This window comes from Anticarsia gemmatalis, chromosome 17 (assembly GCF_050436995.1).
Source record: "Anticarsia gemmatalis isolate Benzon Research Colony breed Stoneville strain chromosome 17, ilAntGemm2 primary, whole genome shotgun sequence".
Classification (NCBI taxonomy): domain Eukaryota; kingdom Metazoa; phylum Arthropoda; class Insecta; order Lepidoptera; family Erebidae; genus Anticarsia; species Anticarsia gemmatalis.
The window spans coordinates 71,211-92,427 of NC_134761.1; the positions used below are offsets into that span (position 1 = coordinate 71,211).

Below are 21,217 nucleotides of genomic sequence, written 5' to 3' on the forward strand. Positions count from 1 at the left end.
TCGCCTGAAGGAAGCTAGCATGTCGACTACAATCCATTATTATTCTGACATGCTAGCCTCCCTTTCTGCCCTCACTGGTCGAATCGGGGCGGTGGGAGCTCTCCACGCCCCCACGCCCGACTTTCCTTTTACCGTGGGGGGAGCACAAAGCCTCCCCCCCATTAAATGTCCGGCCGGCTTTCCGGCCGCAGCGCAAACGCCGCACCGCATGGTTGCGGATTTGCAGGCCGCAGTTTTATGGCCCTCCTCGCCGCACCGGAAGCATAATTTGCTGCGGTCGACGGAAGAGGGACATGTCGGCCTTGTGTGGCCAACGCCCAAACATTTGTAGCAGCGGAGAGGCCGCTGCTCTAGTAGTCGGACCGTTGCGGAGGTCCATCCGACCATTAATTTGCCCGCCTTCGAAATAGTCTTCGTGGCCGCCACCGGACACTCGACTATGCACGAGCCCATTCCATCGGGGCCCGCGGTGATTGGGTGGACCTTGACCTGGTCCACCAGACACTCTCCGGCACGAGACACAGCGATGGCCACCTTTTCAACGGTGGCCGTGTCCCCAAGCCCCAGCACCCGCAGATCGGCGCATTTGACGGGGACCGCTACCTCGGCAACCCCGTCGAGGGCAACCTTCAATTTATCGGCCAGGGCAATGGCCTTGTCCTGGCCTTGGGAGCCTGGGATCTCTATGATCCGGGCCCCTGTGGCGGATCGTCGGAAGTGGACGGACTCAATGCCCAAGTCCGCCGGGTTCACCGCCTCTTCCGCCCGTCCCATAAGTTGGGCATAAGTTAGTCCCTTGGCGGCAGCCTCTGCGTTAAGAGTGACCAGCACCGCGGCCGTCTTCGGGGCGGTCAGTTTAGGCTTGGCCCGCTGGGTCTTTTTAGCCGCCTGGGAGGCCGATTTCTGTGCTGCCGTGGAGGGGGAAGACTTTTTCCCCTTACCCTTTCCCTTTTTGACCACCTCCGTCCAAGTTGTAGCTGGGTTCGAGGGACCCGCTACAGGAGTGGTCTCCATCGCCTCCGGAGTTGGAGGAACCGCCGGCAGTTCGGGGACCGGGGGATGGCTCACCCCCTTTCTACTTCCCTTTTTCCCCGACCTTTTCCCCGACTTTTTCGCAGCGGGAGTGGACTCCGCTGCAACAGGCGCCGAGACCGGCACCGACACCGGCGCCGGGGTGCCAACTGGCACCACCGGGGCCCTGTCCGCCCTTAGAGGTGGACGAATCCTCGTCTCCGGGAGGAGGCGCTCCTCGATGCCCTCCAAGCGGGCATTAATCATTGTCCCCACCGAGGCTATAATTGATCGCCTAAACTCCTCCAGCAGCTCCCCCATCTGAGGCATGGCACTCGAGACTGCTGGGGCAGGCGGTGGGCAAGTTGCCCTCGTGGCGGTCGTAGCGCTCGCCTGCTCCAACTCGAGCAGCAGCGACTTACGCTCAGCCTTCAACGCGTCATTCTCACGGCGGAGGCGAGCAAACTCCACCTGGACGCGACGCACCTCGTCCGACACCGTTCTGTCCGCCAGGGCCTCTACGATGTCAAGTAGACCCGTCGCCGCCACATTGAGGGTCCTCATATAACCCCCTTTGAGGTTCTTCGACGTGCGCACGACCTCAAAAATGGCCGCTGCACTCACGCCGGCCTGCGCCCTTAATTGTTCGGCATCGAGCAGATGCGGCGCCTCCAGTGTTGGGCGCTCAAGCCCCTCGTCCGGGTCAAAGATGGGCGCCGGGGGTCCCATTGCGGTACGGGACGAACTCCTCGATGAACGACTCCTGGTAGAAGGAGCACCCGAAGTGGTCCTTCCGCGCCTAGCCACCGGCTCACGTGGAGCAGTGCGGTCCTCGGTCTCGGTTTCCGAGCCCGAAATTTCTGACCCGAGCACCGAGGGCGTTCGGTGTCTTTTACGGCGTGCACCGTCACCCGATGACATAAACTCATCCGGCTCTCCGATTGGGAGCCGCTCCAGCACCACAACGGGAGTAAGGGGCCTGGAACCCCCTCCTCCGACAATCAATGACGGTCGCGCAACACTGGGCGTGCGACGACCCTCCACCACTGCGCAGTCTACACTGCCGGGCTTTTTGCCCCCGATCTCCTCCTCATTGTTGGGCTTCTCGCCCCTCCCACTGTTAACGTCGTTTTGGTTGTTTAAATTTAAGTAATCCATATAGAGTCCCACGAGTATGGGGGAAATAAACCGTCCACCCAGGCAGAGCCCCCTGTACCTGGGTAACCCTATTACACGGTGAGGTCGGGCAGGTTTCACCGGATCTTACAAACTAACTTTTTTTAGTGAGGTTAAGTCCTCTTGGCCCGGCCAATTAAGGCAAGGCCCTCGGTCCCAGCAGTGGCCGCGAGACGTGACCACGACACCTCCACTGGGATAACGAGTTTGAGGGCGGTGACCGAAGTCTGCCCTCCCGGAGACGATACCGAAACCGGGAGAGCCCGCCCTCCCACCGACGGATCACCCGTCCCTCCTCCGCCACCTGTGCCCTCTGCAAGCAGAGGGACACGCACAGTGATTTTTTATAGAGGTTTTCTTCCTCGCGACCGCTGTCTCCCCGACCTCCGACAAGCAGCCCCCGATCCTGACCCAAAAGTTGAGCCAGGCTTGCGGTTTGGGTCCGCCGAGAACAGTACTCAGCGGACACCCCCACCCCGGGCAGGACATGAAAGTCCGCCCCCCCATGGTTTTTTATAGAGGTTTTCCTTCCTCTCTCGTGCAGTGGCGCTCGCGCACCACCACACGGTGTGAAGGGACCTGGTTCTGAGCCTGAAGGCCTCAGAACGAAACGGTCCCTTCGGGTCTGTCTTGGCTTCGCTAATGCTACTGAGCCCCCTCACCACGACAAGGTGCAGACCCACGAGGGGGAAAAAATGTGGAACGCTTCACGATTTTGCGTGTCATCCTTGCGCAGGGGCCATGCTAATCTTCTCTGTATCGTTCCAATTTTAGTATATGTACTGCCGAAGCAAGTACTAAAAATGTGGAACGCTTCACGATTTTGCGTGTCATCCTTGCGCAGGGGCCATGCTAATCTTCTCTGTATCGTTCCAATTTTAGTATATGTACTGCCGAAGTCCGGGAACCTAACCTAACCTAACCTAACCTAACCTAACCGTCCTTCATACAGGTCGCTTGTCACACCTACTTGGCGTCGGAATCACACTTCTTTCCCAACTTTCACTTCGATTACTCATTAATTATTAATGAATTTTTTCACTAACTAACTCCTCATCAATTATTCATCAATGTTATGATGTGAGATTTTTCAGTTTTCAGGGAGATGTCATAAGATTTCAGGGAGATGTTAAAGATTTCAGGGAGATTTTATGAGTTTTCAGGGAGATGTTATCAGATTTCAGGATGTTGTAATGAAATTTCAGGGAGATGATATAGGATTTCAGGGAGATTTTATTAGTTTTCAGGGAGATTTTATTACATTTCAGGGAGATTGTATTAGATTTCAGTTAGTCAGTCATTATGTAATTTTAGGGAGTCATAATATTATTTCAGGAAGACGCAAAAAGATTTTAGGGAGATTTTATAAGTTTTCAGGGAGGTGTTATGAGAATTTAGGGAGATGTTATAAGGTTTCAGGAAGATTTTATGAGGTTTCAGGAAGATTTTATGAGGTTTCAGGAAGATTTTATAAGGTTTCAGGAAGATATTATAAGGTTTCAGGAAGATTTTATAAGGTTTCAGGAAGATTTTATAAGGTTTCAGGAAGATTTTATAAGGTTTCAGGAAGATATTATAAGGTTTCAGGAAGATTTTATAAGGTTTCAGGAAGATATTATAAGGTTTCAGGAAGATGTTATAAGATTTCAGGCAGATTTTATAAGGTTTCAGGAAGATTTTATAAGGTTTCAGGAAGATTTTATAAGGTTTCAGGAAGATATTATAAGGTTTCAGGAATTAAAATGTTTTGAGATTGGGATTGGGATCGGGATCGGGATTGGGATTGGATTGGATTCATTTCAATCATTTCGTTCATTTCATTAATTTCGTTTATTTCGTTCATTTCTTTCAACAATTAATTTAATCGAACATTTAGGTTTTTTTTTTTTTTTTTTTTTTTTTTTTTTTTTTTTTTTTTTTTTTAAATAGTTACATCGCTTGTATGTACATATTTAATTCCATTACTTTCTATCGTTCATTTCGTTGTCGTCTGTTTCGTTCGTTTTTGTAACAATTTTGGGTTTGAATCACCGAGCAGTCCAGGAATTCAAGAAATTCCAGCAAGTTATTTTGAAATATTAAAAATGTTCCAGTCTAAATTTACAGTAGCATGTTCAGTTACAGGGAGATGTTATAAGATTTCAGGGAGATGTTATGATATTTCAGGGAGATGTTAAAGGATTTCCGGAGATATTATAAGATTTCGGGGAGATATTATAAGATTTCAAGGAGTTGTTATTAGATTTCAGGGAGATGTTATAATGTTTCAGGAAGTTCTTATGTAATTTCAGGGAGTCATAATATCATTTCTAATATTTCAGGAAGATCATTCGTTCATTTAATTCATTCATTTCGTTAATTACATTCATTTCATTCAAAAAACAATAATTAAAAAAATAAGGGAACCTGTTGTACCTAGGCCGGTTTTTTAGAAATATATTTTTTATTGTGATTTGACGTGCAGCACACAAATCATATTTGCATAGTTTGAAATGTCAATTATTTGGGTACTCACCAAAAAAATATCAGAAATGTATATTTAATATTTACATAATATTTTTAAATAAAAAAAAAAAAAAAAAAAAAAAAATGGGAAATGTGGCCAAGGTACAACATACCCTATGTACCTAGGCCAGTAGTACGTTGTACCTAGGCCACATTGAAATTTGGGGGTAATTTAAGCAAATTATAAAGTTTTGTTAGCTAAAATCATTTTATTTGATTTATTACAGTACACAGTATTATTACAGTATACAGTATTTAACAAAACATTTAAAAAAATTCTCAAATGATCAAAATTTAGAAATGATAAAAATTAAAATAATATTAATAGCTTAGCTTAGCTAATATTTTCAAACAAAATATTTAAACAAAAACAACTAACTTTGGCCACCGTTTCGTTACATCACATCGCTGCGCCTGCCAAACTCCATATGTGTATTTTGATGTTAAAAAAAAATGAATATTGTGTCCCAAATAAAAAAAAAAAAAAAAAAAGTTTTCCAAAATCTCACAAAAGACACATGTGGAACTTGGCAGGCGCAGCGACGATATCACATAATATAATATAACAACTAGCTGACCCGCGCAACTTCCCTTGCGTCACATAAGAATGAATGGGTCATAATTTTCCCCGTTTTCGTAACATTTTTTTACTGGTACTCTGCTCCTATTGATCGTAGCGTGATGATATATAGCCTTCCTCGATAAATGGGCTATCTAAAACTGAAAGAATTTTTAAAATCGGACCAGTAGTTCCTGAGATTAGCGCGTTCAAACAAACCAACAAATTCTTCAGCTTTATAATATTATATAGTATAGATTATTTTTACCTGTATATAAATTATTATTTTTCTCTTAAATTTTAATCAGTCATTTGGACTAGCTATTATAAAAACACTATCAATAATGTAGATATATTATTCAGCCTTAAGCATTTAGTAGAAATCCCAGTACTTCTGTATCTCTGGAACATAATAAATTTCTCTGTTCTTGTTAACTTTTTGCGGGGTTTTAATCTCCTCTTTTTCAGGCCATTTCCAGTTTTTAAGTGATTTTTGTATCGATTTCTGAAATAATAGAGATATTTAATTAGTAATATTATTACGTAAATGTGAAATAATTTAATAAAACATTCTCCTGGCCAAAGTATAACATCCAGGTTGTTGGCCACTAGTGGCCAAGGTACAGCTGATCGACAGTGACCGAGGTACAACACTACTCCAACTTCACTTAAACGGTGATTTTATATAGTTTAGAATTTAAGTATCTCGTAAGTTTTTTATTGTGTTGAGACTTGTAAAATCAAAGAACCGATAGCATATAACAGTTAAGTGACTATTAGAAAACTTTTAAAACTATTAGACTTCAAAATATATTAGAAATACTTACTTTTTCACACAAAAAAGTTTCAGCGTCGATAACACCAAACACCGGCTTAATGGCGGTATGCGACTAACTTTACATTAAATAGTCTGTAGTGACGTATCGAATACCGTAAACAGTAGAATTTAGTATCGCGCGAATATTTGAAAACGAGCCCAGTGGCCTAGGTACACATAGTGCCAAGGTACAACAGGTTCCCCTACATACCTATATTTTGAGTTGCAATCTATTTTACAACATTCGCCAAATTTATTTAATTCTTGTAATTGTTTTTACCCCTTAAGGAGACGATTATTTTATCTACATATATGTATAATGAGCCCATTTCCACTAACTGTTGAGTATAGGCCTCAAATTATTAAAAGACTAGCAGCCCATCCCGGCTTCGCACAGGCATTATCCATACTAATATTATAAATGCGAAAGTAACTCTGTCTGTCTGTCTGTTACTCAATCATGCCTAAACTACTGAATCAATTTGCATGAAATTTGGTATGGAGATATTTTTATACCTAAGAAAGGACATGGGCTACTTTTTACCCCGGGAAAATGACGCATGTCCATGGGAAAATTCAGGTGGCAGAGGAAGTCGCGGGTAAAAGCTAGTATTATAATAAAAGATAATATACCTACAACAAAAAAAAAATACGTTCATTGAAAACAGAACAAAAAAATTAAAGAAAAACAAAAGTTACAATTATGTATAACTAGCTGACCCGCGCAACTTCGCTTGCGTCACCTAAGAGAATCGGTCAAAATTTTCACCGTTTTTGTAACATTTTCTACTGGAACTCTGCTCCTGTTGTTCGTAGCGTGATGATATATGTATGTATAGCCTATAGCCTTCCTCGATAAATGAGCTATCTAACACTGAAATAATTTTTCAAATCTGACCAGTAGTTCCTGAGATTAGCGCGTTCAAACAAACAAACAAACTCCTCAGCTTTATTATATTATATATTAGTATAGATAAATGTGTAATTACATTTTTTTATATTTTATTTGTTTTTTTTATTGTTTTTTGTACATTATTTTTCACTTTTCTCATTTTTCCTTTTTTATTATTTATACTTAGGTAAGTATACTAATTGTTAAAAGGTCATAACCGCAATACAAAAGCCATTAAATTTATTGAGTAAACAATGTTAACTCTATATTAGTACAGAAAAAAAATGTTTTCATATTATAATTTCAATAGTAGCTTGCAGACAATATTGATCAAAATGAATTACCGAGATGACTTTCAGCTTCGGCCAAAAGTAGACCTTAGATCAGACACTTACTTTCCGAGATTAGTGGGTACAAACAGACACATACTCGTATTTGTAGATTCCTTTTCTACTGGTATTTCTTATCCAACTACTATTATCAATTTGTATATTATATTATACATAAATACTATGTCTTTAATGTACATACCTACTTACCTTTTTCATTTAAGATATAGCGTCGGTCGTGTAACTTCGTCGGTCGCATAGTATTCATAGACCGTAGGTATGTACAAATGGCAGTTTATGCTTGTTTAGATATCGGTGCAGGTGTGGAGAAATTTGCAATAAAACAATATTGTTAACATAATAATTTATTAGATATAATCTATGTTTTGGTATTAAATACATAATGGTGGTCGGAGGCGGGCGGCGCGGGCGCGAGGCGCGTGGCCGCCCGACAGCGCGCCGAGGAGCAGTAACAACCGATCGATAACGATATCTACACTGATTTCAATTATAAGTACACAAGTCAGCGCGTATATTACAAAGCTATGATACAACAAAATATAAAAATGATCAGTCGGCTCCCGCCGACGCGACGAGGGCCGAGCGGGCGGAGGCACTCCGTCGTCAACGTAATATAAACATAAATATAAAATCTATTGCGAACGAAACATAACAACGATCACAAAGTCAAGGATGCGGCGGGCGCGGGCCGACGGCGCTTACGACTTCTTCCTGCAACAACAAGCAGAGGCGTGAGCGAGAGCGGGGCGCGCGGGGCGCATGACCACGGGGCACTCACTGGTCGTGGTTGTCCGTGTCCGAGTCGTCCAGCTCGGGCTTGGTGCGGCGCTTCTCGTACACCAGGATGATGGCGCACAGCACGAACACCTCGGCGCAGATGCCCAGGAAGGGCCACAGCGCCGCGTACTGGTCCTTGACGCGCAGCGTGGTGGCGGCCGCCGTGCCGTTGACGACGGGCGTGCACGAGTACACGCCCGCGTCGCTGCGCGCCGCCTCCTTCACCAGCAGCTCGCCGTCCTCCACGCCCTGCTCGCTGCGCCGCAGCTCCACGCGCTCGGCGCCCAGCGCGGCCGCCACGTCCGACGCGTTGTGCGTGTCGTTCTTGTACAGCCACGTCACGGCGCCGTACGGCTTGCCCAGCACCTGCACAGCGAGAGTGTCAGTCACGGCGCCTACAGTCGCGGCGCGCGCATTCTACCGGCGCTACTCACCTTGCACACGAGCTTGAGCGGCTGGTTCTCGACGACGTTGGTGTCGCGCGGCAGCTTGGCGTGCGGGCGGCCCCGCACGTCCCAGCCCTGGGTCTGGGCGCCGACGGTGCACGTGTAGTTGCCGAAGTCCTCCTCGTTGGAGCGGCCCAGCATGCGGAACACGGCGCCGCCCTCATCCTTCTCGAAGCGCTTGTTCAGGTCCAACACGTTCTCGACGGCGGTGTCGTTCTTTTTCCTGCGGACCCGACACGAATGGCGTGAGTGAAACATGTGTGAAAGCGTGTGAGAGCGTGTGCGCGCTGAGGTGACTGTGGGGAGCGCTCACCAGAGGTAGGAGCCGCCGTCGGCGGGGCGCGGCAGGGTGCAGTTGAGCAGCAGCGGGCGGCCCACGTCGTAGTAGAAGAGGGGCAGGCCGGCCGCCGCGCTCGTCGACTCCACCGCCTTGTCCTCGGACGCCTTGGACGCCGTGGTGTCCGCGTCGCCTGAAACAGACCGCCATACGTCTCGTCAACTGTACGCCATTTTACAGAAACGCATCGAACGTTCCACTCCTCTATGACATACGGAAAATTGTTAAAAAACGAAGCCAAATTAATTAAGTAGGAAATAGAATATTAGATAACAATAGCGTCTAAATTCGTGCTTGATTTTTGATATCAGAATATTATTTCGCAATCTATTGAACGTAGATAAAATGTTAAATATATAAAATAAAAATAATTATCAGATCACAGGTATCAGGTAGCCGATGTGGAACACGAATAAATACCTTACTTTATCTATGATCATGCCAATCAAAATATAACAAACGAAAAAATTGTAATGAATTCCCAGTACTTAATGATAACGAATAAATGTGCTTTCTAATTGGCACATGAATTAACTAAAATAGCGGAGCTGCACTGAGGACACGTCGCAGTGCTGTGGAGCGTCGCTCGTCAATTTTGTTGCTCTGAGTATAAATCTCGGCAGTTTTCATTTTTTCGCAAATATAATTTGAACTGCTGTCTTAATCAAATATTTGACCCAGAATATTTTAAGATAGGTAGGTAATTAGTTAATTGATAGAAAGCGACGATTAATCGAAACAATAGCGTGAAACAAACGTGCAGTCAACGATTAGTAAATGTAATGAGTGGCGCGTGTGATGTGACGTCATCATGCGTCCCCACAGCAGCTCCCCAGACACTGCAGACAGGAAGCGCGTGGCGCGACGCGGACGTGTGCCGCGCTGACGTCACGCTGACGTCACGCCGCGCGCCGCCGGGATTAGCGCCAACATCCCTGAGTACACACACGCGACAGACGAACAGATCCTTCTGCGCTTCGATGCGGACGTGATATTTAACGTAGCTATTACTTAAACAAAACCTACTTATCACTACACAGATAACGTTACTACAAAATTTATCTAAACATGAACAGGCTGCGGTAGATACTACTGCCGATATATCAGCGATACGCTGCATATTATGATTCGTATGTCGATACAGAGGCGTCGCCCGCATCTACCGACACACGGCAACGCTTTCGCTCAAGCGGCTCTACTCTCTCTCGGCGCAACTCAGCTATTCAACGGCTACTTCAAACGGTACGATACAAACAAAATACACAATTACTAGAAGAGAAATCAGGCTCAGAATACATGACAATATAATCTTCTAACTACGAACGTGTACGTGTACGTATACGTAGAGCGAAGCGATCGTCGGCGCGACGCCTCGCATCCGCCGAGCGCTCGCAGCGCGCCCGCCTCGGCGGATGCGAGGCTCGGCCGTCTCGACGGAGCGTCGAGGACCGAGCCGCTCGGACGGCGCTCGCGGCGGCGACGGGCGACGAGTGCGCCGACGGTTAGTGGTGCGGCGGCGGTTAGCGCTACAGTGCGGCGACAGGCGGCGGTACCGGGCGTCGGCTCCTGCTGGCGGCGGGCGGCGCGCACCAGCACGCGCACGCGCTGCGCCGGGCGGCGGCCGCACGAGTACTCGCCCGCGTGCTGCGCGCGCGCCGCGGCCGCGTGCAGGCGCGCCGTGAGGCGGCCGGCCGCCGCGCTCTCGCCGGCGGGCCGCAGGTCGGCGGGCACGGCGCCGCCGTCCAGGCGCCAGTCGGCCGGCTCCTCCACGCGCAGCGCGCACTCCACGGTGAGCGGCTGGCCCTCGTCCACCGTCACGTCCGCGTCTGCGCACGCCACGCTCTCAGTATCGAGCTCCGCCCCGCGCGGCCGCTCCCGTCACCCCCCGCGCGACTACCACGCCGACGTCGACGCTTCTAACCGTTCGTGTCGCATTTATGTGAGGTCGGTTTGAATGCATATTAATCCCTATTCGACCTATCATTGAGTGGAGGGTAGTTTGATCCCTTGAAAAATGACATCATAAATGCTTGGCTTCAATAACAGCATGGAAAGAGTTATTGTTTGCCATTCAAACTGTAAGTTTAGGGAGAGGATTCCTAAAATTTCATAAGCAATGTAGAAGCGACTATTTCTTATATAATATCAATTTAATATATTTATGTATAGGTACACCTTTCATTAACACCTTGAAAATTTTGTTTTCTTAGTTTCATTTTGTTGCATTATGTTACAATAAATGACTTTATAGATATTAAGAATAAATAGTCTTAAAGATAATGTGTGAGAGTAAACTCACATGTGTCTCATAGGAGGAGGGGCTCCAGCACCCAAAAGAATATGCTAGTGAGATTCTAAGTTTTAAGTTATCATTAAAACATGTATAATTAACAATCTATGTATTAAAACTACATCTGGTATGAATGTCATGATAATATCAATTTGTATAAAGGTACCTTTTATAAAGCAATTTTTACAGTGTACACTGTTATTTTATTGAAGTCATATACAATAACATATAAAAAAAAAAAAAAACATAAATGCATAAATACACAAATACACTAACCAATAACCAGAATTTTCACAAAATATACTTTTTATCTTGGGAAATCTGTCCACAAAAACAAAGACACAGGCAGAAGCCAGTACTGTAAAAAGAGAACTGGACTATTACATAATTGTAAACAATTCAAATAACAATACTTATACATATGATAACAAAAGAAGGTGTAAAATATTGAGTTAAATGCACCAAAAACAAACAACACATAAGTATGTGTTAAGAACACCTGCACACGTAAATGTGTGTTGTTGTTCACTTGTCATGATAGAGGTTATTGAATGTAGTGATAACATCTCAGCTGATGGGACATCACTTGATAAGCAGTGCTACAACTTGTAACGTTAACACTGTCTAACACAAGATTCAAGGGGCACATTAAACTCAGTGAATAACAAGTCATTAGTTTTATGAGACAAATAACAGTGAGATTACACAAAGTGTTTGCTCACTCATATCACACTGATAACACACAGATGTGGAGCAAATAACACAAAAAGGAATTATCTTTACTTACATATAACTACCTATACCTATGTGACATGTTTGATCTGACAACTCACTGCTGCCAATGCTGGAATCCTATGTCGTCGTGACTTATATATACCCCATTTACAGAAATCAATAAGACTTTATGTTACCCATGTGAAAGTAAGGTGATTAAGCAGCAAATGATTGAACAGCTATGTAAAGGATGCAACACTGAGTACGGAGTGTAATACTAACAAGAGGAGCGCATTCCATTCCCAACTAGCAACAGACTGTCATTGGAGTCGTAATCAAATCAGTAATCCAAGCAACACCGATCGAATCTAACGATTACGTCTGTCCTTGGTCTAAATACATAATCAGATGAACAGCGCGTCTTCCAGCCGTGTGCAAACTGCTAACTGTCCTAACTGGGCAGACCTCGACTTGCTACGCTCGAGCCAGTCGTAACAGTCGATACTGGACAGGGAAACACACGCGCGCCATGTTCATTGTGTTCATTCCACAATTCAATTACAAGTAATTAAACAAAAGGGACCGAAATGACACCCAATTACTCATCCAGTGACATCATGCATGCAGTCGTCGCCCGTCAACTGAACGCGATATTGACAACCTGCGTTGTGAGGCCTCAAACTATTGTCTTACGACGCACGGGTCGCCTAAACAACGCAGCCAATCGAAAGTGAAAACTAAAAACCACGGCTTTAGCTAAAACAATGTACCTTATAGTTGTATATTAAGTTTTTAGAAAAATATTATAGTTATAACTTACTTTGAGCGTTTGAGGGAACTCCAAGCGCTAAAAATAGAAGAGCCAGAGATAGTACTAGATGTCGCCGCATGGTGGCTATAATTTATAATATTACACCATATAAATTCAGACTTAACGTTTTACGGTATGAGGAGTCACTAATAATAAAAGTAATAGTATTATTTCCTATGTAAGACCCAACTTCCACGGATGGCGAAAGAACAATGGCTCAAGCAAAATGGCGCAGTCTCACTATAAAAATTGAAGTCCTGAGCTTAGGGTTGCCCGAATGGGGATGGCGCATATTTAATTACCATAGACAACATTAAATTTATTTCATTTGATTGTTATTATAGTAAGTGTGAGTAGAAAAAAAAACTTTATCCCTTTAAGTAGGTACGTCCTACCTGAACTAATATTTCTGTAGTTCCATGTGAGAATTCAATATTAAAGTGGAAGATATTGGTACAAAAAGATAAAAACTTATTCTGTTTGTTTTTGTCGCAAAGTTAAGTCCATATTTATTATTTGAAACAAATTAATATACCTAGGTATCTTTATTGTGTGGGTATTATGCAGAGAAATAAAAAATAATTTAACGTCCCACTGTTAATGTTACCCAAAGAATTTTAAATTTAAAATCAATTTTAAAATTTTAAACAAGTGCGTGTTCAAACACTGGTTTAAAATAAAATAAATCTACATCAAACAATCCTATTACCTAGTTAGTTTTACATTAAACCCACGTTCAATACCGTACAGATACTGACATGCACGTAAGCCTGCAGCATAAAGCCAGGATCGCCATGAAGTTGACAACAACAAAAAAGCTGTCAATCATAAGTCACAAAATCAAATCGAGTTTCGGTTATAGGTTATGTTGTTGTTAAGTTGTTTAGTACTTGATCATTTCATTTACAATCGAAGACAAAAGCAACGGGGGTTTAACAGTATTCTTGTCAATTTGATATCGTCAAGTATTCACCCGCGACTCAAGTCATTGTTGAACTAAATATTATGTTAATAAATTAAAATGTAAGTCAATTGAATGAGACTGTAATTTTTAGTATGATTGTAGACTGGCAGGTTATTATATTTATTTATTATATTGTACCTTTTGTATTTTGTAGGTCTTTCAGCCCAGATTCAAGTATTGTAAACCGCACGATAGATTTAAATTACGCCAACACGAAGCGTGCGAGCTCGCTGAAATGGATCGTCGTCAATATGGTGCTGTTCCTGTTGTTCGCATATGATTTGTAAGAGTTCTGTTCTTTTGTATCGTACTAACTTCCTAACCTCAATTGCTTTCTCACGTCGTTAGCTTAATAGACAATCGCATATCTTACAAATGAAGTTATTGTATAAAAACACAGGTACCCATTTTGATCTATTGTCTCACTGCTCACTGTCATGTGCTGTCTCACTGCTCACACTCATAATATTTCGAAATCGTAATGTATACTATAATTTTTAAGCCCTGGTTCCTATACCTATGCTATATTTCAGTTGTTCGTCCTACATACTTTCCAATTGTCCCGTGAAATAACAAAAATATTCTGTTTTCTTGTGATTAAGTGCATTTCATTTTATCAAACACTCCTGCTGAAGCATATAACAGAAATGATTGCTAGTGATTTAGAGCTTCAGCTACTCAAGAAATAAAAAAAAATCCATCTGAATATGGCTAAAATAAAATGACTTTGTCAACCGGGCTGTATTAATTTATTAATCTCAATATATGTATTCAATATGATCAAATTATCTCATATGGTTGTACCATATGAGATATTTTATATATTTACCTTTATATTTTACTAGCTGACCCGCGCAACTTCACTTGCGTCACATATGAGAGAATTTTTCAAATTGGACCAGTAGTTCCTGAGATTAGTGCGTTGAAACAAACAAACAAACAAACTCTTCAGCTTTATAATATTAGTATAGATTGGCCGTAGCGTGATGATATATAGCCTATAACCTTCCTCGATAAATGGACTATCTAACACTGAAAGAATTTTTCAAATTGGACCAGTAGTTCCTGAGATTAGTGCGTTCAAACAAACAAACTCTTCAGCTTTATAATATAATATATAATATAATATATATAATATATAATAATAATAATATAATAATAATATATAATATAATAAATAGTATAGATTTTATTTACCTTTTTTGTTGTGTGGTACTCCAAGTTATTCATAATATAAGACACTGAGCCACAAGTGTAAGAGCATCGACCGCCGTGTATCGCACGTTACGAGATAGTCGGATATTCACAGTCTAATAGAACGTTGCGGTTCTGCAGGTCGCACAAATGCGCGGGCTACACGTCGGCGCTGCACTGGGTGGAGCTGTGCCTGGCGGGCGTGCTCGGCGCCAACGTGCTGCAGCACGCGCTGCGCCTGGCGCGCGCCCGCCGCCCGCCGCTCGCGCTCACGCCGCGCCAGCGCCGCCTGCTGGGCCTGCGCGGCGCCGACGGGCCGGCCGCGCCGCCCGCGCCCGCGCCGCGCGAGGCGCCCGCCACCGCGTCGCTGTCGCCGGCGCGCTCGTGGCGCGCGGCCGACTCCCCGCCGCCGTCGCCGCCGTCGCCCGCGTCCCCGGCGTCGCCGCGCCTCGAGCGTCTCGCCGCCGCCGATCGCTTCATCGCCGACCGCCGCGCGCTCGCCGACTACCTCAGGTGGATCCCTTCGGTTTTTGAGGTTTGAGAGTTTGCTCCGTCGAAGGTTATCTAAAGTCGAGACGCGTCGCAGGGAGTGGGGCGCGGCGCAGGCGGCGGGCTCCGGCGCGGCGGAGAGCGCCGGCGAGGCGTGGACGAGGACGCCGCCGTCGCACCACTACCAGTTGGCTTCGACGGACTCGGCCGAGGGATCGGCCCTCGAGGAAGGCGGCGGGGCGACGGGCGGTGCGGCCGCGAGGGCCCCGGCCGTCTGGCGGCGCCTGCTGCTGGAGCCCCAGCGCCTCACGGAATGGAACCAGAACCTGCGCCTGTGGCTCCACGTCACTATCCTGGAGCGCCTGGTGCGGGAGATGGCTCTGGTGGATGCGGCGCTGGCGGCGCTGGGGCTGGGCGACGTGCGCCTCGGCCACGTGAGCGCCGAGCGCCTGCAGAAGCTGCCGGCGGCGGCCGCGCTGCCGTCGCTGGCGGCGCTGCTGCCGTACCTGGAGCCGTTCGCCGACCAGCGCTATGTGGTGCAGCGCATCCGCGAGCTCACGCACGGCGGGTGCCTGAGCGCGTACCGCTGGAACGGCGGCGGCTCGGACTGGGACGAGAGCAAGCCCACGGACGCCGAGGTGGTGCTGCACCTGCTGGCCGCGTACCTGGACGGGCAACTGCCGCCGGCGCCGGCCGCGCGGCCCTTCAGCGCATCGCACCTGAGCGCGGCGCCGGGCCCGAGCCCGCGGGGCCCGCACGCGCTCGCCATCCACCGCGTGAGCGCGCGGCCCCCGCACTACGTGCTCGTGCTCGCCGACGAGACGGTCGAGGTGATGACGACTTCCTCTCGTTGCGACATACCCGCTTTAAGCCTTCTTTTCGATAAACGCGAATTAATGTAACATCTTTTATTGCTTTAACTAATTTATTTCGCAGTTCGAAACTCTGGCGGTCGAAGCTGCAGGGTTTTAAATAAAAAACAAATATATATACTGGCTGTGGAAATTTGTTAATAAAGTTAATTGTTAATAAGTCGGTAATTTATAATAATAATACAAATTGTTGTATATTACATGACTAAGGACCTCTAGCCCTACCCATATGTTGAAGGAAATAAGCCATTGGAGCGGCACGTTGTATCTGGGGGCACGGCAGTGCCCCCGCAAGTCGAGCAAAAAAAAGCGGCACGGCCGTACCATCTTTTCTCGAAGCAATTCAGGCCATTTTCGACGCCCTATAATTTCGTTGTGGATAAAACAAGAAGCCTGAATTTTTAGCGACTTATCAGTCATTGTATGAACACGGTATATTGAAAATTTCAGTCAATTTGAACCAGTACTTTAAGAATGACAACTTGTTAAAGTTTTGAATTTTGTCACTCACTGATTCACTGACTCACTGACTCACCGATCATCAAAAGTCTAAGGCATTTCTAGCAGACTTAGAAGCTTCAAATTTAGAATACAAATAGAATTTAGTATCTTAATCATGGGAAAATTTCAATATTTTCTAATTTCAGTCCAGTTTTCTAAATACATTAACTGCAAGAATAACTTTGTAATCTTATACATTTATATAGGATTACAAGGTTACATTTGCAGTTAATGAATTAATTATTACTGTTGTATAATAGAAAATAATAGGTGTACATAGGTACCTACTGTATGAGGCATAACTTAAAGGTGTTTAGCCCATGAAACTGAACAACATTTCAATAGGAAAATATGTTGAATTATGAAAAAAATAACCGTCTTTCCATACAAATTGGACTTATGTTCGCTTTACAAAAAGAAGTGAGATGCCATCAAAAACATCCTGTAAAAAACCTCAAGTCTCGCAGCGTAAAAAGTGGTGAGATCTATGTAATACCAAGTCGATTAATCTGTTTAGTCTCTACTGAAAGGACCTTCTGTCTTAAGTTATTACATAAGTTATTATCATGCCAATATTAAAAATATTTCACGTTTAAAACAAATAAATCGACTTGGTCATCGCATGAAAACACAAATTCGCCATTAAAATTTCAGGAGCATTAATTTCTTTAAGATACTCATCTCAATTATTATATTCGGAAGGACCCTAGTGAGGATTTCGATTGCTGGCCCGTCGTGCTGTGCAGTGTGGTACATACTAATAATCAAATTATGCGATGGCCAGGTCGATTTATTTGTTTTAAACGTGAAATATTTTTAATATTGGCATGATAATAACTTATGTAATAACTTAAGACAGAAGGTCCTTTCAGTAGAGACTAAACAGATTAATCGACTTGGTATTACATAGATCTCACCACTTTTTACGCTGCGAGACTTGAGGTTTTTTACAGGATGTTTTTGATGGCATTACTTTTATATGGACGACTGATTATCTAATTACACGAGATTCGATTAGTTTCGTCGATAGCCTGTATAGATGATAGATTAGCTAGAATTATATCTTATCTGTTTCTGATGGTAGGATTTCCTTTGAATGAAAAATTATTCTTTCATTTTTTATTTCAAGGTGTGGCTAAGGATAGATAAAGTTAAATGGTAAATCATCTCTCTTCTTAGCTTAGTCATTCTTCTAACTATGTTATAGTCGGCTTCCGTTCTCACCGAAGGATATAGCTGAATGAATATCAGTATTTTACGTGGAGAGCTTGCCTATCGGACTTCCACAGCCCCGTTACCAGGGTTATAACACCTGTCCATTCTTCAGCCATAATAATATTATTAATATTGACATTTTCTCCGTTTGTCCTTCTTTCACGCTAGAATGATCGAACCGATTTAGACTAAATTTGGTCGGGTAAATAGGTATAAAGGTGTGATCCTTATACTTACTAACCACGGGAAGTAAATAGTTTACTATTTTCAAGAAAAAAATCGAGCTGATAATAATGCATAAGTTGATTAGATTTTGACTAATATTAGAATATACGGCAATTAAACTCGACATTTCTTAATACACTATCGCTTTAACTATAGGCAGTCTGATAATGTAATGCCATCAAAAACATTCTGTAAAAACCTCAAGTCTCGCCGTAAAAAGTTGTGAGATCGATATAATACCAAGTCGATTAATCTATTTAGTCTCTACTTAAAGGACCTTCTGTCTTAAGTTATTACGTATGTTATTATCATGCCAATTTAAAAAAAAATACCTTTAAAACAATTAGACCGACCTGGCCATCGCATGATTTAATTATTAGTATGTATCACACTACACAGCACGACGAGAAGTTAATGCTCCTGAAATGTTAATGGCGAATTTGTGTTTTCTTGCGATGACCAAGTCGATCTAATTGTTTTAAAGGTATTTTTTTTTAAATTGGCACGATAATAACATACGTAATAACTTAAGACAGAAGGTCCTTTAAGTAGAGACTAAATAGATTAATCGACTTGGTATTATATCGATCTCACAACTTTTTACGGCGAGACTTGAGGTTTTTACAGAATGTTTTTGATGGCATTTGTTAATTGCTGATGAGTGAGTAATATATTTGTGTCAGGTGTCGCGCGGACGCAACAACCTGCTGCACACGATCCTGCTGTTCATCGCGGCGGCGGCGCGCGGCGAGCCGCCCGCGCTGCAGCGCCTGCACCTCGGGCCCGCCGGACTCAACATGCTCTGGATCATCGGACGGTGACCGCTCACTGCCGCCGCCGTTATTTGTATATAACGATCTCTAAAGCTTTGATATAATAAAATAAGCACACAAGTCACTCGATTTAACCTGTTTTTATTTCTTATGTCCTGTCTCCATATTTTTGCGCCGATCAATGAACATTTGGCATACATAATTATTATGCTCTTTTGATTGTATTTACCGGTAACCGGTAACCGGATAAAATGAATTCGAACAATGAGTTAAGTAACAAATTGAAGAAGTAGGGTGATAAAATTTCGATCGTTAGTATATTCGACTCGTAAGCGACTGAAGGCCAGGCGCGAGTTCGTTTTCATATAAAAATGTAGGAATAAACAAAACACGTATGAAAGAATAGAAATAAACTATTTATTAATTATCTACATTAATCTTAGTCAGTATCCGCGGTATTAAAAAAATGAACAATAAGAACGACAGCCCTCGCCGACTATCGCCTGATATCAGAGAGCGGGCGGCTAGGAGACGGGCGGCGCGGCGTCGTCCAGCTCGGCCGCGTCGGCCAGGTGGTCCCGCAGCGCGGCGCGCAGCCCCGCCACGAAGCGCAGCAGGTCGGGCGGCGCCGCGCCGCGCAGCTGCAGCGCCCGCGCCAGGAAGGGCAGGCGGCGCAGCGCGCGGCCCGACAGGCGCGCCGCCGCCGCGTCCCGCGCCACGTCCCACAGGCGCAGGCTGGCGCGCGACGACTCGCTGTCGGCGAAGCGCGAGCCCTCCAGCACGCGCAGCTCGAACACGGGCTCGCGCGGCGCCAGCACGCCGCGCGCCATGAGCTCGCCGCAGCAGCCGCGCAGGATCTCGTAGGCGGCGCGCGCCGACGGCGGGCCCACGCGCCGCTTGATGTCGGCGCGGTCCACGAACGCCACGTCGATGGCGCCCGTCACGTTGGACGTGGTGAGCACGAGCGCGTTGGGCCGCCGCCGCAGCCGGTCCAGCTGCGTGAGCAGCGCGTTGACGGCGCGGATGGAGTCGGACGGCTCGAGGCCGGACAGCGCGGCGCGGCGCGCGTGCGCCAGCGACTCCACCTCGTCCACCAGCACGCAGGCCAGCAGGCGCCGGTCGGCGACGATCTCCTCGAGGCGCTCGAACAGCCGCGCCACTAGCTTGCCGCTCTCCGCGAACCATTTGGAGAACAGCCCGTGCGCGTTTATTTCGACGAGTCGCGCTCGCGGGAATCGATCGGAGAGGCGCACCGACAGCTTTTGAGCGAGTGCTCGACACAGACTCGTCTTGCCCGTTCCGGGAGGCCCGTGTAGCAGCACCACACGATTCCACCCGATGATGTTCGGATCGACGCCTTTGTCGGCGAAGTCGAACGCGGTCTCGACGAAACGCACGGTATCTTCTTTCAGTTTTGTATCATAGATGAGACTCTCCCATAGTCCGTGAAACTCCTTGCTGGGTAGAGCCCACATATCCGCAGCGGCGAACTCTTCACCAGTGCTTGTGTCTGTCATGGTATCTGTTTCCGCACCGAAAGAGTCCAACTTGTATATGTGATAAATGAGATCTGCTTCAGTTACTAACACTTCCGTATCATGTTCTATGTCACAGAAAGTTATCATTTGAACATGTTCTTTAAGTTCTAGATTGTCTTCCAAGTCTGCTTCGGTTATCGACGCACCAGGACACAGAGAAACAAAATTTACAAGAAACGAATGCACTAATTCTTTTATATAGTCTTTGTTTGCACGGCTTTGTGACTTCTGAACCACTTCTACGTGGAGAGGTGGATTCATTTTTTTTATATTTTGTGAAACTTCGAGTACAAGCTCAACTTCAACCGATTTATTTACAAATTAGATAGGTACCTATTTAAGTATCTAATATCTATAACTGACAAAATTATTCAAGTTTGACATCGACTAGAGATTGACATTTGAGTTCGACCAATGTGACCAACTTAAATAAGAAGCACTCCTGCTGAATTATTTTGTGAAAATTTCGAAAAAAAAAAAACATTTTTTCTATGATTTTAATTTTCTTTTTTAAGTTTCATTACTAACAACCTCGGAACCACTGAACATCGTGGTTAACTCGTATCTTTTATAACTATCATGACAAAATGAAGATTTTTGTTTTTAACCCATTACTGTCCCACTGCAGAGCAAGGGCCTCCTCCCAAACTAGGAAGGGGTTGAGTCCGCCACGATGCCCAAGTGCGGGTTGGGGACTATGCATGCCCTCAATAAATGTAGGTAGGTAGGTACCTAATAAACAAATTTTAGCCATGCAAGAT

The 21,217-nt window shown here is 45.0% G+C and overlaps 3 protein-coding genes and 2 non-coding genes across 5 annotated transcripts; 1 reads left to right on the top strand and 4 right to left on the bottom strand.

The window, feature by feature from the left end:
* Nucleotides 1-2,878: 2,878 nt before the first annotated feature.
* On the bottom strand, nucleotides 2,879-2,985 carry LOC142980320 (U6 spliceosomal RNA). Its single transcript, XR_012959874.1, has one exon. It is a non-coding gene; the product is annotated as a U6 spliceosomal RNA (small nuclear RNA).
* Nucleotide 2,986: 1 nt separating this feature from the next.
* Nucleotides 2,987-3,089, bottom strand: LOC142980321 (U6 spliceosomal RNA). Its single transcript, XR_012959875.1, has one exon. It is a non-coding gene; the product is annotated as a U6 spliceosomal RNA (small nuclear RNA).
* Nucleotides 3,090-7,638: 4,549 nt separating this feature from the next.
* On the bottom strand, nucleotides 7,639-12,944 carry Bsg (immunoglobulin domain-containing protein Bsg). The gene is made up of 6 exons (XM_076125496.1): nucleotides 12,695-12,944; nucleotides 10,163-10,696; nucleotides 8,847-9,003; nucleotides 8,522-8,756; nucleotides 8,089-8,453; nucleotides 7,639-8,021 (listed from the first exon to the last, which is right to left on the bottom strand). Exons 1-6 carry the CDS (start codon nucleotides 12,762-12,764, stop codon nucleotides 8,009-8,011), a joined length of 1,374 nt encoding a protein of 457 aa, XP_075981611.1. The 5' UTR covers nucleotides 12,765-12,944; the 3' UTR covers nucleotides 7,639-8,008.
* A 481-nt stretch (nucleotides 12,945-13,425) lies between these two features.
* On the top strand, nucleotides 13,426-19,047 carry LOC142980128 (transmembrane protein 209). Its single transcript, XM_076125436.1, has 5 exons — nucleotides 13,426-13,708; nucleotides 13,804-13,932; nucleotides 14,985-15,356; nucleotides 15,430-16,162; nucleotides 18,829-19,047. Coding segments are annotated over exons 1-5 (1,374 nt in total). The 5' UTR covers nucleotides 13,426-13,706; the 3' UTR covers nucleotides 18,967-19,047.
* Nucleotides 19,048-19,315: 268 nt separating this feature from the next.
* pch2 (pachytene checkpoint 2 protein) lies at nucleotides 19,316-20,856 on the bottom strand. The gene has a single exon (XM_076125428.1). It carries the CDS (start codon nucleotides 20,715-20,717, stop codon nucleotides 19,443-19,445), a length of 1,275 nt encoding a protein of 424 aa, XP_075981543.1. The 5' UTR covers nucleotides 20,718-20,856; the 3' UTR covers nucleotides 19,316-19,442.
* Between the last annotated feature and the right edge of the window lie 361 nt (nucleotides 20,857-21,217).

Excerpts from the sequence above, each read along its gene's own strand:
- Bsg (XM_076125496.1), bottom strand. The coding sequence starts at position 12,764 with ATGCGGCGACATCTAGTACTATCTCTGGCTCTTCTATTTTTAGCGCTT. Across the intron at positions 9,004-10,162 it reads AAGATTATATTGTCATGTAT|GCGACGCGGACACCACGGCG; the intron begins TCTGAGCCTGAT and ends GGTCTGTTTCAG. Across the intron at positions 8,757-8,846 it reads GACGGCGGCTCCTACCTCTG|GAAAAAGAACGACACCGCCG; the intron begins GTGAGCGCTCCC and ends TCGGGTCCGCAG.
- LOC142980128 (XM_076125436.1), top strand. Across the intron at positions 13,933-14,984 it reads CTGTTGTTCGCATATGATTT|GTCGCACAAATGCGCGGGCT; the intron begins GTAAGAGTTCTG and ends GCGGTTCTGCAG. Across the intron at positions 16,163-18,828 it reads TCGCCGACGAGACGGTCGAG|GTGTCGCGCGGACGCAACAA; the intron begins GTGATGACGACT and ends TATTTGTGTCAG.
- pch2 (XM_076125428.1), bottom strand. The coding sequence starts at position 20,717 with ATGAATCCACCTCTCCACGTAGAAGTGGTTCAGAAGTCACAAAGCCGT.